The sequence below is a fragment of the Canis lupus genome, chromosome 7 (genome assembly GCF_048164855.1).
Source record: "Canis lupus baileyi chromosome 7, mCanLup2.hap1, whole genome shotgun sequence".
NCBI classification, from domain to species: Eukaryota; Metazoa; Chordata; class Mammalia; order Carnivora; family Canidae; genus Canis; species Canis lupus.
Genome location: NC_132844.1, coordinates 46,935,230 through 46,953,261, shown reverse-complemented (window position 1 = coordinate 46,953,261; position 18,032 = coordinate 46,935,230). Strand labels below are relative to the sequence as shown.

The 18,032-nt window shown below is 34.5% G+C and overlaps 1 protein-coding gene across 22 annotated transcripts in view; it reads right to left on the bottom strand.

Moving 5' to 3' along the window:
* KHDRBS2 (KH RNA binding domain containing, signal transduction associated 2) overlaps positions 1 to 18,032 on the bottom strand; it is a 591,382-nt gene that overhangs the window by 57,745 nt on the left and 515,605 nt on the right. For 17 of the 22 annotated variants that reach the window (XR_012034040.1, XR_012034039.1, XR_012034027.1 and 14 more), the window contains exon 8: positions 8,213 to 8,271. The exons of the other annotated variants lie outside the window; for them this stretch is intronic. Coding sequence is in view for 2 of the 17 variants with exons in the window: in XM_072832479.1 (XP_072688580.1) it covers positions 8,213 to 8,271 (59 nt within the window). In the remaining 15 variants the exon portion in view is untranslated. The remainder of the gene's footprint in view (positions 1 to 8,212; positions 8,272 to 18,032) is intronic. 22 annotated transcript variants of the gene reach the window in all.

The window sequence follows — 18,032 nt, the reverse complement described above, 5'->3', positions numbered from 1 at the left end:
ATATGAGTCATTTTGGCAAATTATCAAACCAGAAGGGGTAATGGGAACTCTAGATTTGTAGCCAGCTGGTCAGAAGAAAGGGTGGCCTAAAGTCTCCCAAACTTGTGACTAGAATGTGAAGTGAGGGCAGTTTTGTTGTGCCCTTACCTTGTGACATTTGGGCTAACTCTGGGCATTCACCCTAGTCTGTTTGCTCTCCCAGTCTTCTCAGCAGCCTGAATCTAACACTTTGCCCATGACTGAACCTATCTCTGTTAGACTTTCCAAATGCCGGCAGCTTCCAGGGCAATCTATTGCCCACTGCTGCACTCCGCTGATCACGAGGGGACTTTTGGAATCTTCCCTACACAGTTACCAGGCTTTAAAGAGACTGACCTAAATATTGTAGATCCATCCTTCTCCCACTCCCCTGCCTCAGGCCTATCTTGTTACCAGCACAGCTAAAGGTTTGACAACGTCCACGTATGTTTAAGTAATTTACAAAAAAAGACACCAGTATTAGTCATCAATAATTACATTTTCAACTGGCATACTTTTTCAGGAATCCATATATATCAATCCCCATTGAACTGTTCAATAAATTATGACATATTTGATAAGTATGTGTTGCATATTTATTTCAGGACAATGTACCTTAGTCTTTTAAAAATTCATAACCTCTTTTAATAAAAATTAAAATCTCCTCAAACTGTGGAAATTTTATAAAGACCCCCTACATTAGTATGCCTCCAGGATATATTTTTTTTCTTAGCTAGTGTATTTCCAGGTGGCCGAGAAAATGTTTTCCCAGCTTTATATTTTATATTCCATACTTTGCGTTTTAAAAACAGCTTTTTTGTATATTCTAAATATAAATCTATATCATATTGAATATACTTTTTTTGTACATGATTTGTTCGCCCTCAGATTCCGACAATAAATCACTCAATTCTTCCTCCTCATCAGTGAAAATGATGGCATCATTAACTCAGCAGAAAAGAAAGTGATAAAAGAACTTTCCTATGGCTTGTTTTATTGTCTCAACAAGAGAGTTGTTAGGTCCATGAGAGCTATAATTTTTTGCGGACTTTCCATCTGTTGAGTGAATTTTAGAGAAAGTCAAGTTTGAGATTTAAATGTTCACACAGTTCAAAAAGGGGCAAATTCTATTTTGCATTATTTAAATTTACATGTTTTTTTTTAAGTGAATTTAAAATGCCAGGTGCTAGAACACAATATTTGCTAATAAAGTACTCAGTGTTCTAAAGGTAGCCTGTGCATAACTCGTGTGGTGCCTTTAAAAATGCCAAAACTCTGGCATAGTTTTAGCCACTTAAGGTAAAAGCATGGGCAGCATTTCATCACACTCCTACACATGTATCTAAAACTTATTCTCAACTTCAGTTCCCAAAAGGGCCATCCAGAAAACTATTTAACTGATGCCCCCAGTTCTCATTTTCAAAGACTGTGATGGAGCTGACCGTGGATAGTAACTGGACATTAGTATTTTTCAGGATTCACCAGGTGATTTTAAAATGTCTAAGTAAGGTTAAGAATCTGTTCTGAAATATTGAAAAGCAGATTCCAGGTTTGCCTAAAACTGAATTGAAATTGTAATACATCTATTACAGTGGAAGCAATAGAGTAGTGGTGCACTTTTTTTTTCCTTTTTTTTTTTTTTTTTTTTTGGTTGTTGGTCTAGGCAATGCAATCTACATTTATTATCAAGACTAAGTTGAATTAGATAGCCATCTCATTGCAATCTCTGAAATATTAAGAACCAGAAGGTTAGCTACACCTTAAGTTAATTTTGCAAGTGAATTTTAAAATACTGTAGAAGCGCCATTTCATTAGTCCTTTATTTTTTATTTTTTTTAATTTATTTTTTATTTACTAACATACAGAATAACCCCCAGTGCCCGTCACCCATTCACTCCCACCCCCCGCCCTCCTCCCCTTCTACCACCATTAGTCCTTTAAAATAAAGAATCAATAAAGTCTGATAACTTCATCTAATAAAGGACTACCCACTTTAAAAATAAAGTTTAAAAATCTATATTAAAATTTAAGTAGAATAAATCACAGTGATATTTTTTCTCAATAGCCTATTATGTAACAACTTAAATATTAAGTCCCAGGAAAAATAAATTGGTTGTATACATTAGTTTTTAAAATGTCTGGTAAATTCTTGCCCATGTTAAGAAACTCATCTTCATTTGTAAAATCAATTTCCTCAAATTTATATTTCTACTTACTATGAAAAATGGACATACTGTGTTCTTGAATTACATGGATGGAATGATTGCCTGTTAGCTTCATTTTTTTGCTGTTTTCACAGATTAATCAATGCAGGACTTATTTTCATACTGGAATAATAATCATTCCTGCCTCTGAACACAAAATGAGCTGTGTGTTCTGCAATCGTCTTGAAGTGAGGCACTCAAATGCCCTAGAATATGGCACTGAATTCTTTTTGCTTTCATTCATTTCAAGACAGTGTATTAATATTATCCTCCTTGCTTCCACACAGCTGTCATCTTAAATGCCACTAAAGAATGGTTGCATAATTAGTTCTTCAGTTCATACATTAAATACATTTTAATAAACAGTTCTTTTCTCTAAGAAGAGAATATTGCCGTCCATTCTTAGCTGTCAGTCTCAGAGAGAATTTAGAGGGTGTTTCCTATGTGAAGCATTGCTTAGCCAAGCTGATCTATGCACTATATTTAAAATGCTCCCTTATTGAATTTTGAGCTATTCAGACTTCCCCAAAACAATTATAATGACTCTGATAAATTAGGAAATATTTTTAAAATGCAGAAACAGATTTGGAATCCTGTAAGTCAAATATTCGTGTTCCAAAAATAAATTCAAGTTATTGGAAACAATACATAATTATTAATTTAATAATAAAGATCAATGAAATATTTAAGAAGTATTACTACATTAAACATTAAATATAATAAATAATATACTTATTGTATTTTAGTAATGACACTCATTTAAAGGATTTAATATTTAAAATCTTATATTTATAGTGCTTCAAGAAAAAATAGTTTAATCATTAATATTAAATTGTATGCAAATATACTGAATAATCTAGTTATGATGATGTCCAAAAGGATGCATGCTTTTCTTTGAGGTCAACATATTTGTCACTTCAACATGAATTATAGGCCTGAGAAAGACAAATACAATTTTAATCTAGTGATACACAAAACACAATGTATAAAGATTCTGAGTGTAGCATCACATCGAATGATTGGGTTTTTACTTCTGGTGTTTTATTTCAAATCATTTCTAAAGGAATCCTAAATAAGAGATTCCATCTGTGACTCTTTTGAAGGCAGGACCCTATTATCCTGAAGAGTATTCCTTCTTCCTTTCCCAATACCTGTTTGCCCCATTGTTCTTTCCACCAACCTGATCAAGAGAGGCAACTGATTGTGAGCCTTTTTGTTTACTGTCCAAATCTAAGATGTTGCCATGAAACTGAGAACTGGGGCTATTTACTTTATAAAAACAATCATCCCACAGAGATTTAGTATCTGTACTCAGGATACAACCAAAATGTAACAGAGAGGAATTACTAATTTAGAATGGAATTGAAAAAGTAAGTGGAGATGAGAGGTTTAAATGTTATGTAAAAGATTGCACACAGTTCATTAAAGGTAAGCTATAAATTGATGCTAGTTAATACACTAGTTATGTGAGGTATGGAAAATTAATGGGAAAAAAACATCAATCTATATTTGAGATGAATAGATCCTCAAATAAGTGCTCCACATACATATTTAAATTTTATCATCTGTCAATTTGAATATGATAGGATGAGCAACCTATCAGCATGAAGCCTGAACTTCAAGCTCCCTCCACATAATAACTTGATTCCAAAATCTGAGTGTATATAATGCATATTAATTTATTAATTAGATTTCAAGATTATGATGCTGAGCACTATTTCTCAGCTTCTGACTTGGCTTTTTTCCTACTATTGGTAGAAAATATGAGATTATGAGAATTCTCAAAATTTAAATGTCAGTTACTATGTGGATTGACCACAAGTATTTTCTTTATTTCCTGATTGTACAAAAGGAGTATCCCTTTTCAACTGATCATATTAGAGGTTATTCTGATAGCGCATGTGAAAATATATTAAATTCTGCATTTTTTCAAGGTAAAATTGAAATTATTAAGACCTGAAAAAGAAAACCTTTATTTAATGACAGGAAAGTATTAAAGGATTTTTTACAAAGCTGTCTACCTTGTGTTCTCTTTTTAAATAAAATTTTTGTGTGTCATGATGGATTAAAAAATTGGCAGAATATAAACCAAAAAGCAAAGAATAAATAAATAGAGTAGTGTAACTCAGGAGGATTTAAATTTCCTTTTTTCAAAACTAATTTTCTATAGTGGAGGTGCATTATTTTTTATAATAAGAGAAAAATAACATATTTTAGGTGAATCAGGCCTATGTATCTGCTTAGATTTCTAAACACTGAGGCAAAAAAAATCTTAAAAAAATAAAAGCAATTTCACATGTGCATCATTTAAAACATAGTTGCTTTTTTGTTCAGAATCCCTGATCTCTATTCTGTGGCCAAATATGCACCACAGAGGGGTCGCAATGAGCCGAGAGGCTTATGGTGAATGGGATGGACCTTAGGCTGCTGAAATCCTGACTTGTGAGCAGCTCCTCCCTCAGCCCACTGTGCTGCACGCATAACATTTTTTGTAAGATCTGTACCATGTAGAGAGGTTGCGACACATTCGCTAGATTTCTTTGCTTCAGCCCCTGGAATAGCAGTTCTGACTCCAACAAACTCAATAAACTCTGTCCCGAATAATTATCCTTCTGATGTGAAAATCAAAAAAAACTTCTTTCGAAGTTAGAATGCATAGAATGTTGACATATCAGCATTTGCAAACAAAGAATAAAAACACCTTGAAAGTGAAGCATATTCTTTTTTTTTTTTTTTTTTTTAGTGAAGCATATTCTTGAATTAATACTTGCTCAATAATGTCAGAAAATGGCAGCGGATCCTAGTGGCCAAAGAAAAGATTATGGCCCTAAAGACTAGTCTATTTTTAGGCATGTATACGTATCTAATCTTTCTACACTAAGAATATGGCCAATTTGGCTAACATTTTATTTAATAAAATAGGTTTAAAAAAAGTTATTCCTACTTATCTTACTCTGTCCAGACATTTTCCTCATTACTTTATTAAATATAATTTATCAACTTTTTCTGGGTGCTGAGAATTTATTATTGGTAAATTGTAATTTGACCCAGAATGAAATCTGGTGCTTATGGGCAGGTGTAGCTTTTAAAATAAAAGGGGTTCTCTAGACATTGCTGCAGTGGAAGAATGAAACAATCAAGAGAGAATTATGCAAGGCCTATAGATCAGAGAGATGAGCCCCACTCTCCCAACCATGGCCCCTACACGTCCATTGTAAGATCCGAAAAGCAATAGCTTATATTCATACTCTTTTCCCTATTATTTACGTGGTAATAATATTAAAAAAATAATTAGAAACAGAAAACTCATATCTTTTATTATGAGCTACACAATCAGATATCAAATTCATCCCTGCCGTTATACACGTACTTCCATAAAGTAAAGCTCATAGGTGTGCTTTTCCTCAAATCATCATGCCAAGTGTAAAAAACAATGATCGTATTTTGCAATTGAAAATACCAGTTTTTAAAAAGTGATTTACAAATAGTAATGTAAATTTCAAGAGATTGTTCACCAGAGTATTTCCAGGATTGAGAGCAATAGCTTGCACATATTAGCCATTAAATAAATATTTGTTACATGAGTAATGTTCTCTGACCTTTCTTGTATCACTAGTTTATAATCCGGCACAGTTTTTTGTATGGTAGCCAAAGGTTTCTCAACAATAGACAGTAGGAACAGAGGAGGGAATATGCCTATCATGTACACCATCATATTTTAAAAATATTTAATTTATTTATTTGAAAAAGGGAGAGAAAGAGCAAGAGAGAGACAGTACCAGCAGAGTGAAGTGCAGAGTGTGAAGCAGACTCCCTCTTGAGTGGGGAGCCCGATGTGCATCTCTATCCCAGGACCCCAGGATTATGACCTGAACCAAAGGCAGACATTTAACCAACTGAGCCACCCAGGTGCCCTTTGATTCCTATATGCTTAGAACAATGCAGATTTACTTTTGTTCTCTTGAACTAAGAGAATACTGTAGCAACTGAGCCAGACCTGTGCGAACTTGTCTATCACTTATTTTTTTCTGAGAAATTATTTCTGAAAATATGTTTCAGTTATTTTGGAGAATATCCCTGTCTCTGACAGCAGGGAGATTATGTTCATTTGATTGGTGCTGGAGAAACTGGAGTCTGAGACAGAGTGAGTCTAGTGCTCATTTTGTGTTAATTCTTTATTTTTCCTGTAAAATTCTCCAGGAGACCTTCATTCCCTTAGATTAGTGGGACTGCAGCTGGCAGGATTTAGAGGAATTTTACTAAGCTCAACATTCTTCCTTTAAAATAAACTCAAGTTTAAAGTACTAGATCCTGTTCTTTCATTCTAGGTCCACTGAACTCTGCCCCCACTCCCGACAACAAAACCAGACATGCTGGAATTCATTCTTGCTCTGTCATTGCTAACTGTTTAACTCGGGCAAGTTACTTACTGCTCTGAACTTCAGCTCCTTATTTGTAAACCGCAGATGACAATATGAGTGTATACCCAGTATGATTCTAATAGGGATTAGATTATGTAGATATACATGGAACGTTTAATGAGGATTATTTCTGTAATCTCTAATCCTCATTACAAATTGCTGAGTACAGAGCCATAATAGGTGCTTCAGGTCTGGTAGCAGCAACTAACAGCATTCTAACCACTGATGAGAATATAAAAACGGAAGCTGAGTCCCACAGCTGTGTTCTCATATTGACTTCACTTCTGTTGTTTAGTTTCCTTATTATAAAATGGAGATAAAAATGCTCAATAGTTCAGTTTATCATAAAAAATAAATGAGAAGGTATATGTAAGTAAGCAGCTTATGAATGGCAATGACTGTGGGGTGGTTTATTTTTCTACTCCTATTTCTGAGCTTGGCCTCATGATACTCTACCCAGAGAAGGAAGTTGATTCGGTAACTCTAGTTTCAAGGAGACTGCACTTCCTCCTTGCTGAGGTCTGGACCTTCCCTTCTCCATCCGTATGAAGCACCACACCTGCATCATGTGGAGCCCCAAACACACACAGTCAACATTAATGTTCTCTTTCACTGCTCCCTCATAAAGAGAAACAGAATGGCTTTTGTATTATTTCAACAAAAATTTGGGACTGAAAACATTTAAGTGAGTGTTATTTTTAAAGGAGGTCAACTAGTGACACTGCATATGTATTTTTTTAAGATTTTATGTATTTATTTATTCATGAGTCACACGGAAAGAGAGGCAGAGACATAGGCAAGAGGGAGAAGAAGGCTCCCAGCGGGGTGTCTGATGCTGGACTCCATCCCTAGACCCCAGGATCAGGTCCTTAGCCAAAGGCAGATGCTCAACCACTGAGCCACACAGGCACCCCCCACCCAACTGCATATATATTTTAAGGAAATAAAAACTACCCTTCAAAATAGTATGATATACTATATTGATATATCAGAGATACTCAATAAATCTTACTGAATTGAATTACAGTTAATCTTAAGTAGTATTTTAATTAAACAGCATATTTTTGAAATTAATTAATTTTATAAACTGACATGCTATTTGACTATTAATTCTTATGCCAAGCATTATATGGCCCTTCTGAGAGCTGTGAATCCTAGAAGAAAATAACCTGAAAGCTACAATTTCTGCTCTTAAAAGTTTCAAAATATTTTAACTGTGTATTACTCTAATGATCTTTGTGACAGTAGGAAAGACATAGCATTGTTGTCAAATCAATGAGTCAGACAATGGACACAGTGGAACATATAAGACACTGTTCAGAATGCTCACTGTTGCTGTTGAAAATGATCTATGATTGTGATTAATTGCTTTTGAAATTTTGATCAAAATTGATCTGTCCAGTTTTCTGGCACTGGCTCTTGTATGTCATATCTCACCCTGGAATTACATAAATCAATTTAGTCTGGACTTCTGTAAAAACTGGGGGTAGAAAGATAGAAGTAATTTCTGAGCTGTCAGTGACTGATGGATGTTCTGATTTTACAGATTTAGTAAAGAAAAGGTCTTACCGTAGCTGTCATAGGCATCCTCACTTACTCCATGACCGTAGTCATAGTATTCAGGCACACTGCAACAGATTTAGACAGCAATCAATGCTACTGTAATCAGGAGGAATCAACCCAGAAACTCATATGGAATTTGAAAGCAAAATGTGTGTTAAAGTAATATTTCGAATACCTCAAGAATCTCTAGGCATAAAACACAATCCTAAAAAAATATTCAGTAGGAAAGATACAGGTTATTGACAAGGAGCGCTATGATTTTGTCATGCCACCTCAGAACTTCCTTATCTCTAACCTCCAGTTTTATAAATCAAATTTCCCTTAAAACACAAGTATAATACTTCAAAATTTGTCAAGAGGAAAGTTATAAAGCTCTATTTCCAAGAAAAACTGCTACATAAGATGACCATATGGTCAATTGTGTATGGCTTTTAATGCTGTTACCTTAAGAAATATGCATCCATTTCATCTTCATTTCTAAACACTGAAATTATATTTATACTCCCCTCTAGCCCTTCCACAGTATGTCCATGCACTTTTCAAATATATAAGCAATTTATTTTTACTTAGTATTTTGCTAGATGCTTCCTTGCTTCCTTCCTCCATTTCTTATTCAAGTTACTTCAAGTCTTCCCTCAGTACAATTGTCATCATTCTGTCCCATGCCAAGTTTTTCCCTTTAAAGCACCCATCTCATCAGCATCCAAGCATTTTTGTAAATCTCTCATCCCCAAAAAGTCCCCCCTCACCCCCACATCTCCTTCTAATGACTATTCCTTTCTCTGCCCCATTCCAGCAAAATTTCTTGAAAAGAGGCAACTGTTCACTTTTTTCACTGTCTCTCCTTTTATATATATGCTTTTGAAGACAATCCAATTAGGTTGTTGCCTCCAATGACACAGCTCTTATCAATACCTTGACATTTCAAATCTAATGGTCAAGACGTGGTCCTCATTTTACATTAGCACCATGTAACACAGTTGACCATTTCCTGCTCCTTTGACCATTCCAGTTGCTTCTGAGATGTCCTCAGAATAAATATTAACTATTTATATTAATATATTCACATTGATCATTTATGAGACACTATATTTGCCCTTAAATAAGCTCCTTCATTTATGAGACACTATTTTCTCCTCAAATATGCTCCTTCATTTTACATCCTCTGCTTGAATATTAACTTTTGATTTATATATTATATGTATAATGACTTTGTAAGTTATTTCAAGGTTAATAATTTCTTTTAAGTATATGAAAGTGTGGCAAGAAAATGGATCAATATCAAATACCAAATTGTATAAGGACTGAGGTACCCTAGGGTTAGGTTGAAAGCAAAGACACAAAAACCTAACATTTTGTGGTTATCATTATCCCTCAGAGCAATCCCATAGGTCTCATCTGATTAAATACTTCAGATTTCACTGATATTAAGAGAGCAATAGGAAAATACAAGCCTATACATTAGAGGTGAAAAAGAGAGGCAGAGAGAAGCTTGGCCCTCTTTATCTTTCTGGGAGGCAACTGATAATGCACTAATTCAATTTTAGTGTAAAGTAGTTGGAAAAAATAAAAGACTACCAAGCCAAGCCTCCATTGCCCAGAATGTTTATACACAAATTATCTAGGAAAAATATACAGTAATATGTTTTTCTTCCCATCCTGAGACTATGGAAGTCTAAGGTCACGGATTAGTGACTGGATATTTATCTCTTCTCTCAAATACTAAGCTTCATATAATTTATGCAACCTAATTGAGAACCCTCATTGATATGTAGCAAATTCCTGAGAGTTGTTACATGGGTTTCCTGGATGTTCAAGAAATGGCAGTCATGAGAAGATGATTTAATAAGCAGCATTCCCATTTAGAGAGATGAAGAGAAAATGAGGACATTGACAGCAGCTTCTATCTTTGTCATAATAATTTTTCCGTGAAAAAGCCTGCTCATTTTTCAAAGTGCTGTTTGAAGACCACTAGCTCCAAACACTCTCTAGTGACATGTCTATGTTTCTTACTGGGTTTCTATTTTAATTTTAATTAATGAAGGTAAGAGACAGGAAGAAGAAAGTAGTGAGAGAGACATGACAAAGCAACTGTGACTATTGTGTGTCATAAATGACACATATATACCAGAATGGAGTTTGAACTTTCAGCTACTCTGAAAAAGGGAAAGTAGGACATATAAGACATTTATAAGATAATAGATAATGCAAAATAATAGATAATAATCATAGTGGACTCTGTCAGAGTCCATACATTTGCTCACCCACAGATTACCTCTCATTTCTTCCACAGGAGAACCTTTTGTGTGGACAAACAGCTGCACAATGAATGAATACTTTGCTCAGCTATCCTTGCAATTAGATGTGCCCTGTGACTGAGTCAGAAAACATGGGATGTGCACATGTGTGAGGGTGGCAACTTTGAAGTTATCTCCAATTTAATGACAAGCTCCTCGTCTTGGACTTGTGCACTGTCATCTCCTCAGTTGATAGAATGAACTCAAAGTGATACTCTAGCAGGAATCATGCAAATAAGGAGGGTGTCTTAGGAAGTCGTGGACTGCAACAACTTTTGTCTCTAAATGATGATCATGTTGGAGCAGACTTACTGTAAGTCACTGCCTACCTCAGGGATTGTTGTGAGAATTTTTTTTTATCTTGTTTGAGCCACTGAACTTTGTATCTCTCTGTTATAACAATTTAGTCTAACAAAGAAATTAGTATGTAAAAGTGTAGAACTGCCATTAAAATCCCCAAATATTGGGCATTAGCTTAGTGCGAGATGGAGAGTGCGAGGGAAAAAATATAGTAGGGTAGAAAGCTAATAAGCCTTGTTATGCCATTGCCTGAGAAAACCTGGAGCAGTGGGCTATAGGTCTGCATATATTTTGACACTACAGGAAAAAGCCAAACAAAGCCCAGCTGTTCATAATCCTGCTGCTTTTAGAAAGGTTTACAAAAGTCATGAGCTTAAATAAGAATGGGCCAATTTACCAGAAGAAACAAAAATGAATAGAACATTGCTAGAGAAGTTATCTCTGCCTGATTTATGTGTCAGTTCTATAATTTAAAATGAGAGAGTGTTCAGAAATTTAGGGCTGAACAGGATTGGGGAAGTCAGCTGTTTCTGTATTTCAATAGGAAGAGATAATGAGTGTTGCTCAAAAATGCCCTCCTCTCTTTTCATTAGACTACACTGCCATATATGAATGATCCCCAGAACAATTCTCAGATCCCTGAACATGAAAAATCAGGAAACATGCTGTAAAATTTTGAAATTCCCAACAAGGATATGGTATACTTGACTCAGTTTAGATGTGGCTATGGGTAAGACCATTTATCCACTAGAATAAGGAAGAACCTTCTAGTAAACCTGGTATGACCTCCAGAAAAGAAAACCAAGGTTGCCAGATGCACTAATCAAAATATTATTTCAATATTGTTGCTTAGGTGTCTTTGCTTGTCAAGATTTGATAATTTTTATTGTCTATGGAGCCTTCAGTGTGTCCCAATGAAAGTTTCTATTCTGGTGATGCTGTTCCTTTTCTACCACTTTATACTGGATATTATGTATGAGGAAGAAAGTTGACAGCAGAAAAGATAATCTGTTTATCATTTTATAGGTTGCCAGACTTTAAAGAATCACATCAAGACCTAATGTATAGGTCTGTATATTTCCCAGTGATTCTGGATTTTGAGCTAATTGCAGTGACTAGAATGAAACTTGGATTTTCTCTGTTGAGTAGAAGGTAGGCATCTTTGTTTGTTTTAATGAAAAGAAGGATATTTACTTGTACTTGGATGACTAGAGTGTTGGACATAGAAGACTTCTAGCTGTATGCCTCCAAAATCCATTTGTCTTTTCTTCCATAAGAGAGACTGACCATCTCAGGACTAACTACATTTCCTAGTTTCCCTTATATTGACGGCGGTCAGGCACAGGATGATGTGTAAAAGTTTTTTAATGATCTGCTTAAGAATAAAGTCCTTTGTCTTATACTTCTTTTCAACCTTTATGTAACTGGCTAGAAATGTGAATGATTGGGGCCAGAGATGGTATAGTGAAGTAAACCTTTTTGTCTCCCCAAATTCATATGTTGAAATCTTACACCCCCCATGTGACGGTATTAGGAGGTGGGGCCTTTGGGAAGTAATTAGATCATGAGAGTGGAGCCCTTATAAATGATTAGTGCCCTTAGAAATGGAGACCCCAGAGAGCTTTCTTGTGTTCTTTCTACCATGTGAGAACACAAGAAGACATAAATCTGCAACCCAGAAGAGGGTTCTCACCAAAACCCAACCATGCTAGGACCCTGATATGGGACTTCTAGCCTTCAGGATTGTAGGAAATAAATTTCTATTTTATAAGCTACCCCATGTATGGTATTCTGTTATAACAGCCTAAACTAAGAGAGCTACCATTCCTCTAGCCTGAGTCCCTAAATGGTGTCATGGAGCAGAACCCACCTACTAGCCCATGTTTATTATGTGTGAAGGAGATAAATTTTTCTCTTATTTGGGCCAGTGTATTGTAGATCTCCTTACTAAGGAAGCTATACCCAATACCCCAAATGATATAGTTGACAATTGAAGCAACCCTTTAAAGATGAACAGAAATCCAGTAAATATTTGTTGAATGAATAAATGATTAAATAAAAAAATTCAAGAAGACATGATTGTGTTTGAACATGAATAATCTTAGAAGATTTTGCTATAAATATCTTGATAAAACTTTGTATGTGCTTCAGAAGGGATGTCTAGTTACATTGATAGCAACGACAGCATTGAAAAATGAAACACTTTTATTTTCTGATATGAATGGAATTCAGATTAAAAGTTTAAAAATAATGTAACTGACCAGTGTATCTGTAATTTTTATAATCTATTATATTATTTTTCAACTTTAAAAACATATATGATTTGACTAGAGAAAACATTATAGTGTTGGCTCTATCCTTTTCATGTCATTATTTCAGAAAGCTACTATTTCATTACATTTGTTTCATTTATCTGTTGTTTAATATGTTGAAATGTCAGTAAAAGTGGACAAATGAGTTCAGTCTAAACACAACCTGGTTATTTAATTTTCAGTTTAGTTATCCCTTCTTATATTTAGAAAATATAGCCATCAAGGTATCTAAACACATTGTGACAATTTGGGAAGTGTTAATTAAGATGACAATTATTGGTGATTTGGAACTTAATTACTCTCATGGTTTTAGCAGATGAAATTTTCTTAGGAACTGGCATATATATAAAATCAAGATATAGCACGTTAGGTGCAATGATTCATTAAACTATATCTAATTATTAATAAAACTCTCCACACTATTTTGGCTTTTTGATATCAAGATCATAGACACTAAAAATATTTGGAAAAAATGTGTATAAATAAGCGGAGTAAAGGAAGCAGGAAAAATATCAAGTTAATTCATTAATTGCAATTTTTAAAACTAGAACAAAATCAGAGATGGAAAATTTCAGTTCCTTTTTGGTGGATAGAGGAGTATTTTATCCTAAATAGACTGTTGGCAGTTTACTAAGACAACTAATTAAATGGCATTGAACACAACAGAAAAAATTAAGATGAAATGTGGATTCTAAGAAACCAAATGATATTGTCACCATAATCTGGCTGTTTTTCCAAGCACCTGTGACATAATGACACTTACGTTTCCTTAGTGCTTCACAATCTAGCAGTTGGTGTTCAGGTTCACGTGGCAGGAGAAACCACACTGAGATTATTTCAGAAGTCATTGAGACTAATCACGCTTGTAAAGGAAATATTTTGTACATTACGTTACAAAGAGAGATACTGGCTATAAATTAAATGAGAACCCTGCTCTATAAGATATGTTTGTATTATCAAACCAGTCAGACTGGTATAAGTGGGAGAAAATAGAAGATGCAACTTTAAAAATCCAACTATTAAAATTCCACTTTACAAATACACCATGGCTTGTTGAGGTCCTCCAAAGATTAAAGCTCCCCCTTCATAAGTTCCAGTTGGGTTTACTTTATGCCATGTTGTCTTTCATTTCGACCTTATTTTGCTTCTTGAGTAAGCTGAAGATTTGTGTCTATGAAGTAGGAAAAATAGATGAGGATGAGCTTTAAATAAAGCTTCATTAATTATTTTCTGAATTGAAGAAAAGTAAAAACTACAAAATAGTATTTTAGAAGAAGGGATAAAGGGACTTGAATTATGTATTAATATGAAAGATTTATAATTTATAGCTGCCTAATTTTTTATTTTTATTTTTTAGAGAGACAGAGAGAGCATGTGAGCAGAGGGGTATGGGGCAGGAGAGAGAGAGAATCTTAAGCAGACTTCATACCCAGCATGGAGCCGAACACAGTGCTTGATCTCATGACCCTGGGATCATTACCTGAACTAAAATCAAGAGTCAAACACTTAACCGATCAAGCCACCCAGTACCTCTTTCAAACTATTTTTAGCACTTAAATACTCAAAATTTGCAGCCTTCAGCATTTATGCTGAAACCTTGTTATGTTGTGTGTTTATGCTGTATTTCCAGAAATATTTTCCAAATAAAGGTAAGTTTTCAGCCCAACTCTCATCCTCAAATTGAAATTGGTAGTTTTTTATTTTTATATACACTTATATGGTGATCAAATCCTTCTGTAAAATTTCATAAAGTTCCATGAAAGTGCTACTTACAAAGCTGTAAACCTAGCGTGTAGATTATGATTGTAACACACTAGTACATTTTGAAAAGCAACCAAATGTGCTTGAATTTTGATAAGTAAATTGTACAGATGAGTGGTGGTCTCTGAATCCACTGCCATAATTAATAATACAGATAGTAGTGAAGACTCATAATATTTACTGGGCTGCTATCAATTAATTTCAAGAGTTTAGAAATGAAATACTCTGGTTTATTATTAAAACTGGTAAATGTAAAACACAATTATGATATATCCAGTCATAAGGAAAAAACATAGGAAAGAAAACATATACCATAATTGCTTATTATGAGTGAATCCACCTATGTATAGTTTAAAGTTCTTAATCTCAGCTTTGAGATTAAAATAACATATACCAATAACATTAGAACTAATATGGGATTTAAATATGAAAAATATATAGCTTAATTACTTAAGCAGCATTATGTGCTCATAATTTATTACTTCATTTTCTATTCAAGAATTTTTCCATTAGAAATTGGCCTTTATTCTGAGGGCAATTGGAGAATTAAAACATACAAGCTAACTTTCTGATACTAGAAATTAGTGCTCACATATATGATCGTTTACTTTTTTAGGAATTCACTATCATTGCATTCATTAGTAAACTCAACTGTGTAACTTATATATTCCTATTACAGAAATACTCAAAATAAATTTTAAAGAAATGAAATTCCCTTAAAAATATATATTATTTATATGTTTAATTTTTTTAAAGATTCTTTTTATTCATGAAAGACACAGAAAGAGAGGCATAGATATGGGCAGAGGGAGAAGCAGGCTCCCTGCAAGGAGTCCGATGCGGGACTTAATCCCTGGACCTTGGGATCGCGCCCTGATCCAAAGGCAGACACTCAACCACTGAGCCACCCAGGCATCCCTATATTTATGTTTACATATAACATATATACACAAATGTGTGTGTAAAATATATATACATTATATATTTTGTGTGTGCGTGTAAAAAAAAATATTTTAACTAGGTTCCATGTCCAGCATAGAGCCCAACATGGGTTCATAAACTTGTAACTCTGAGATCAACACCTGACCTGTGAAAGTCAGATGCTTAACTAACCCAACAACCCAGATGCCCCTAAAATATTTTTAAACATTGAAATATGTTGATAATTTTGTGTGTATGATCAAAAATATTACATGAAATGCATTCCTTTTTATGTACGTGTTTTAAATAAAATGCAAATACCCTTTTCTATGCTCTAATATCAGTTTTCACAGTTCTACAAAGGGAAATTCACTGCTTTAGATACATATATATTTTTAAAGTATCCTTGCAATTTTAACAAGATTGAATGGATAGTTTTAAAATATTTTTGAAATTCATTCATTCATTCGTTCTGTTTGACCCATAGTGTTACACAAAAAGCACATTATTGAGTGGCCATATTTGCATATAAAGAGAATATAAATTTGTATCTTCGAAAATTAACTAGAGAACTAAATACATTAACATAATGCATACATGCATGGAGAGAGAAATAACATAATTCTCTGCAGTTATCCTGACCAATTTGTTTTGAGGAGTCAAAGATATGTCTCTCACTCAAAGGTAGCTCATGAGACAGAAAAGTCCATAGTCTATTCCCTGATCCATTTGGAGGAAAATCAGTATTTCTTCTAAAAATGATACATAGAATATAGAAAGAAAAGTATTTGAACTTAACATTGAAAGCTGCTCTTTTTCATTTTCATTCAGTGTGTCATCTTTGATAAATCATTTAATCTCTCTCAATTCCAATTTCTTCACCTTTAATATGGCAATAATAATATTTACCTTGAGTATTAATGAGATAACCCATGACAGCCCCATGATAAGTACCTAGTACATAGCAGACACTCAGTAAATATTAATAACAAGTAATTGCAAAAAACATGAACAGAAATCTCACAGAGGAAGACATAGACATGGCCAACATGCACATGAGAAAATGCTCTGCATCACTTGCCATCAGGGAAATACAAATCAAAACCACAATGAGATACCACCTCACACCAGGGAGAATGGGGAAAATTAACAAAGCAGGAAACCACAAATGTTGGAGAGGATGCGGAGAAAAGGGAACCCTCTTACACTGTTGGTGGGAATGTGAACTGGTGCAGCCACTCTGGAAAACTGGGTTCCTCAAAGAGTTAAAAATAGACCTGCCCTATGACCCAGCAATTGCACTGCTGGGGATTTACCCCAAAGATACAAATACAATGAAATGCTGGGACACCTGCACCCCAATGTTTCTAGCAGCAATGTCCACAATAGCCAAACTGTGGAAGGAGCCTTGGTGTCCAACGAAAGATGAGTGGATAAAGAAGATGTGGTTTATGTATACAATGGAATATTACTCAGCTATTAGAAATGACAAATACCCACCATTTGCTTCAACGTGGATGGAACTGGAGGGTATTATGCTGAGTGAAATAAGTCAATCGGAGAAGGACAAACATTATATGTTCTCATTCATTTGGGGAATATAAATAATAGTGAAAGGGAATAGAGGGGAAGGGAGAAGAAACGGGTAGGAAATATCAGAAAGGGAGACAGAACACGGAAGACTCTTAACTCTGGGAAACGAACTAGGGGTGGTGGAAGGGGAGGAGGGCGGGGGTGGGGGTGACTGGGTGGTGGGCTTTGAGGGGGGCACTTGATGGGATGAGCACTGGGTGTTATTCTGTATGTTGGCAAATTAAACACCAATAAAAATAAATTTATTATTAAAAAAATAACAGGTAATTGTCCAATCAATAAAGTCATAGACATAATGCTCCTCTTTTTCATATTCATAAAGGTTGCAATGCTGAAAGAGATTTCATCTTCTTGAAATACTCTGAAACATGAAATAACCATACATGCCCTCTTAAGTTTCAGTTGATGGTATTTAATGTTCACGGGATGAAATATAGGCTGATTATTCATGAGAGAAGTGACATATTTGTTCTGCTCATAGATTAATGATCAAGATAGATGATCTATATAAGGCATCTAGTGTAGAATTATGATCAGCTTTGCAATGATCTAGTTTATAGAAAATGGGTGTTTTAAGAGTACAAGATCATGCTCCAAATGAGACAGAAGTACATTTAGATATATTTTTGTGTTCTGGATTCA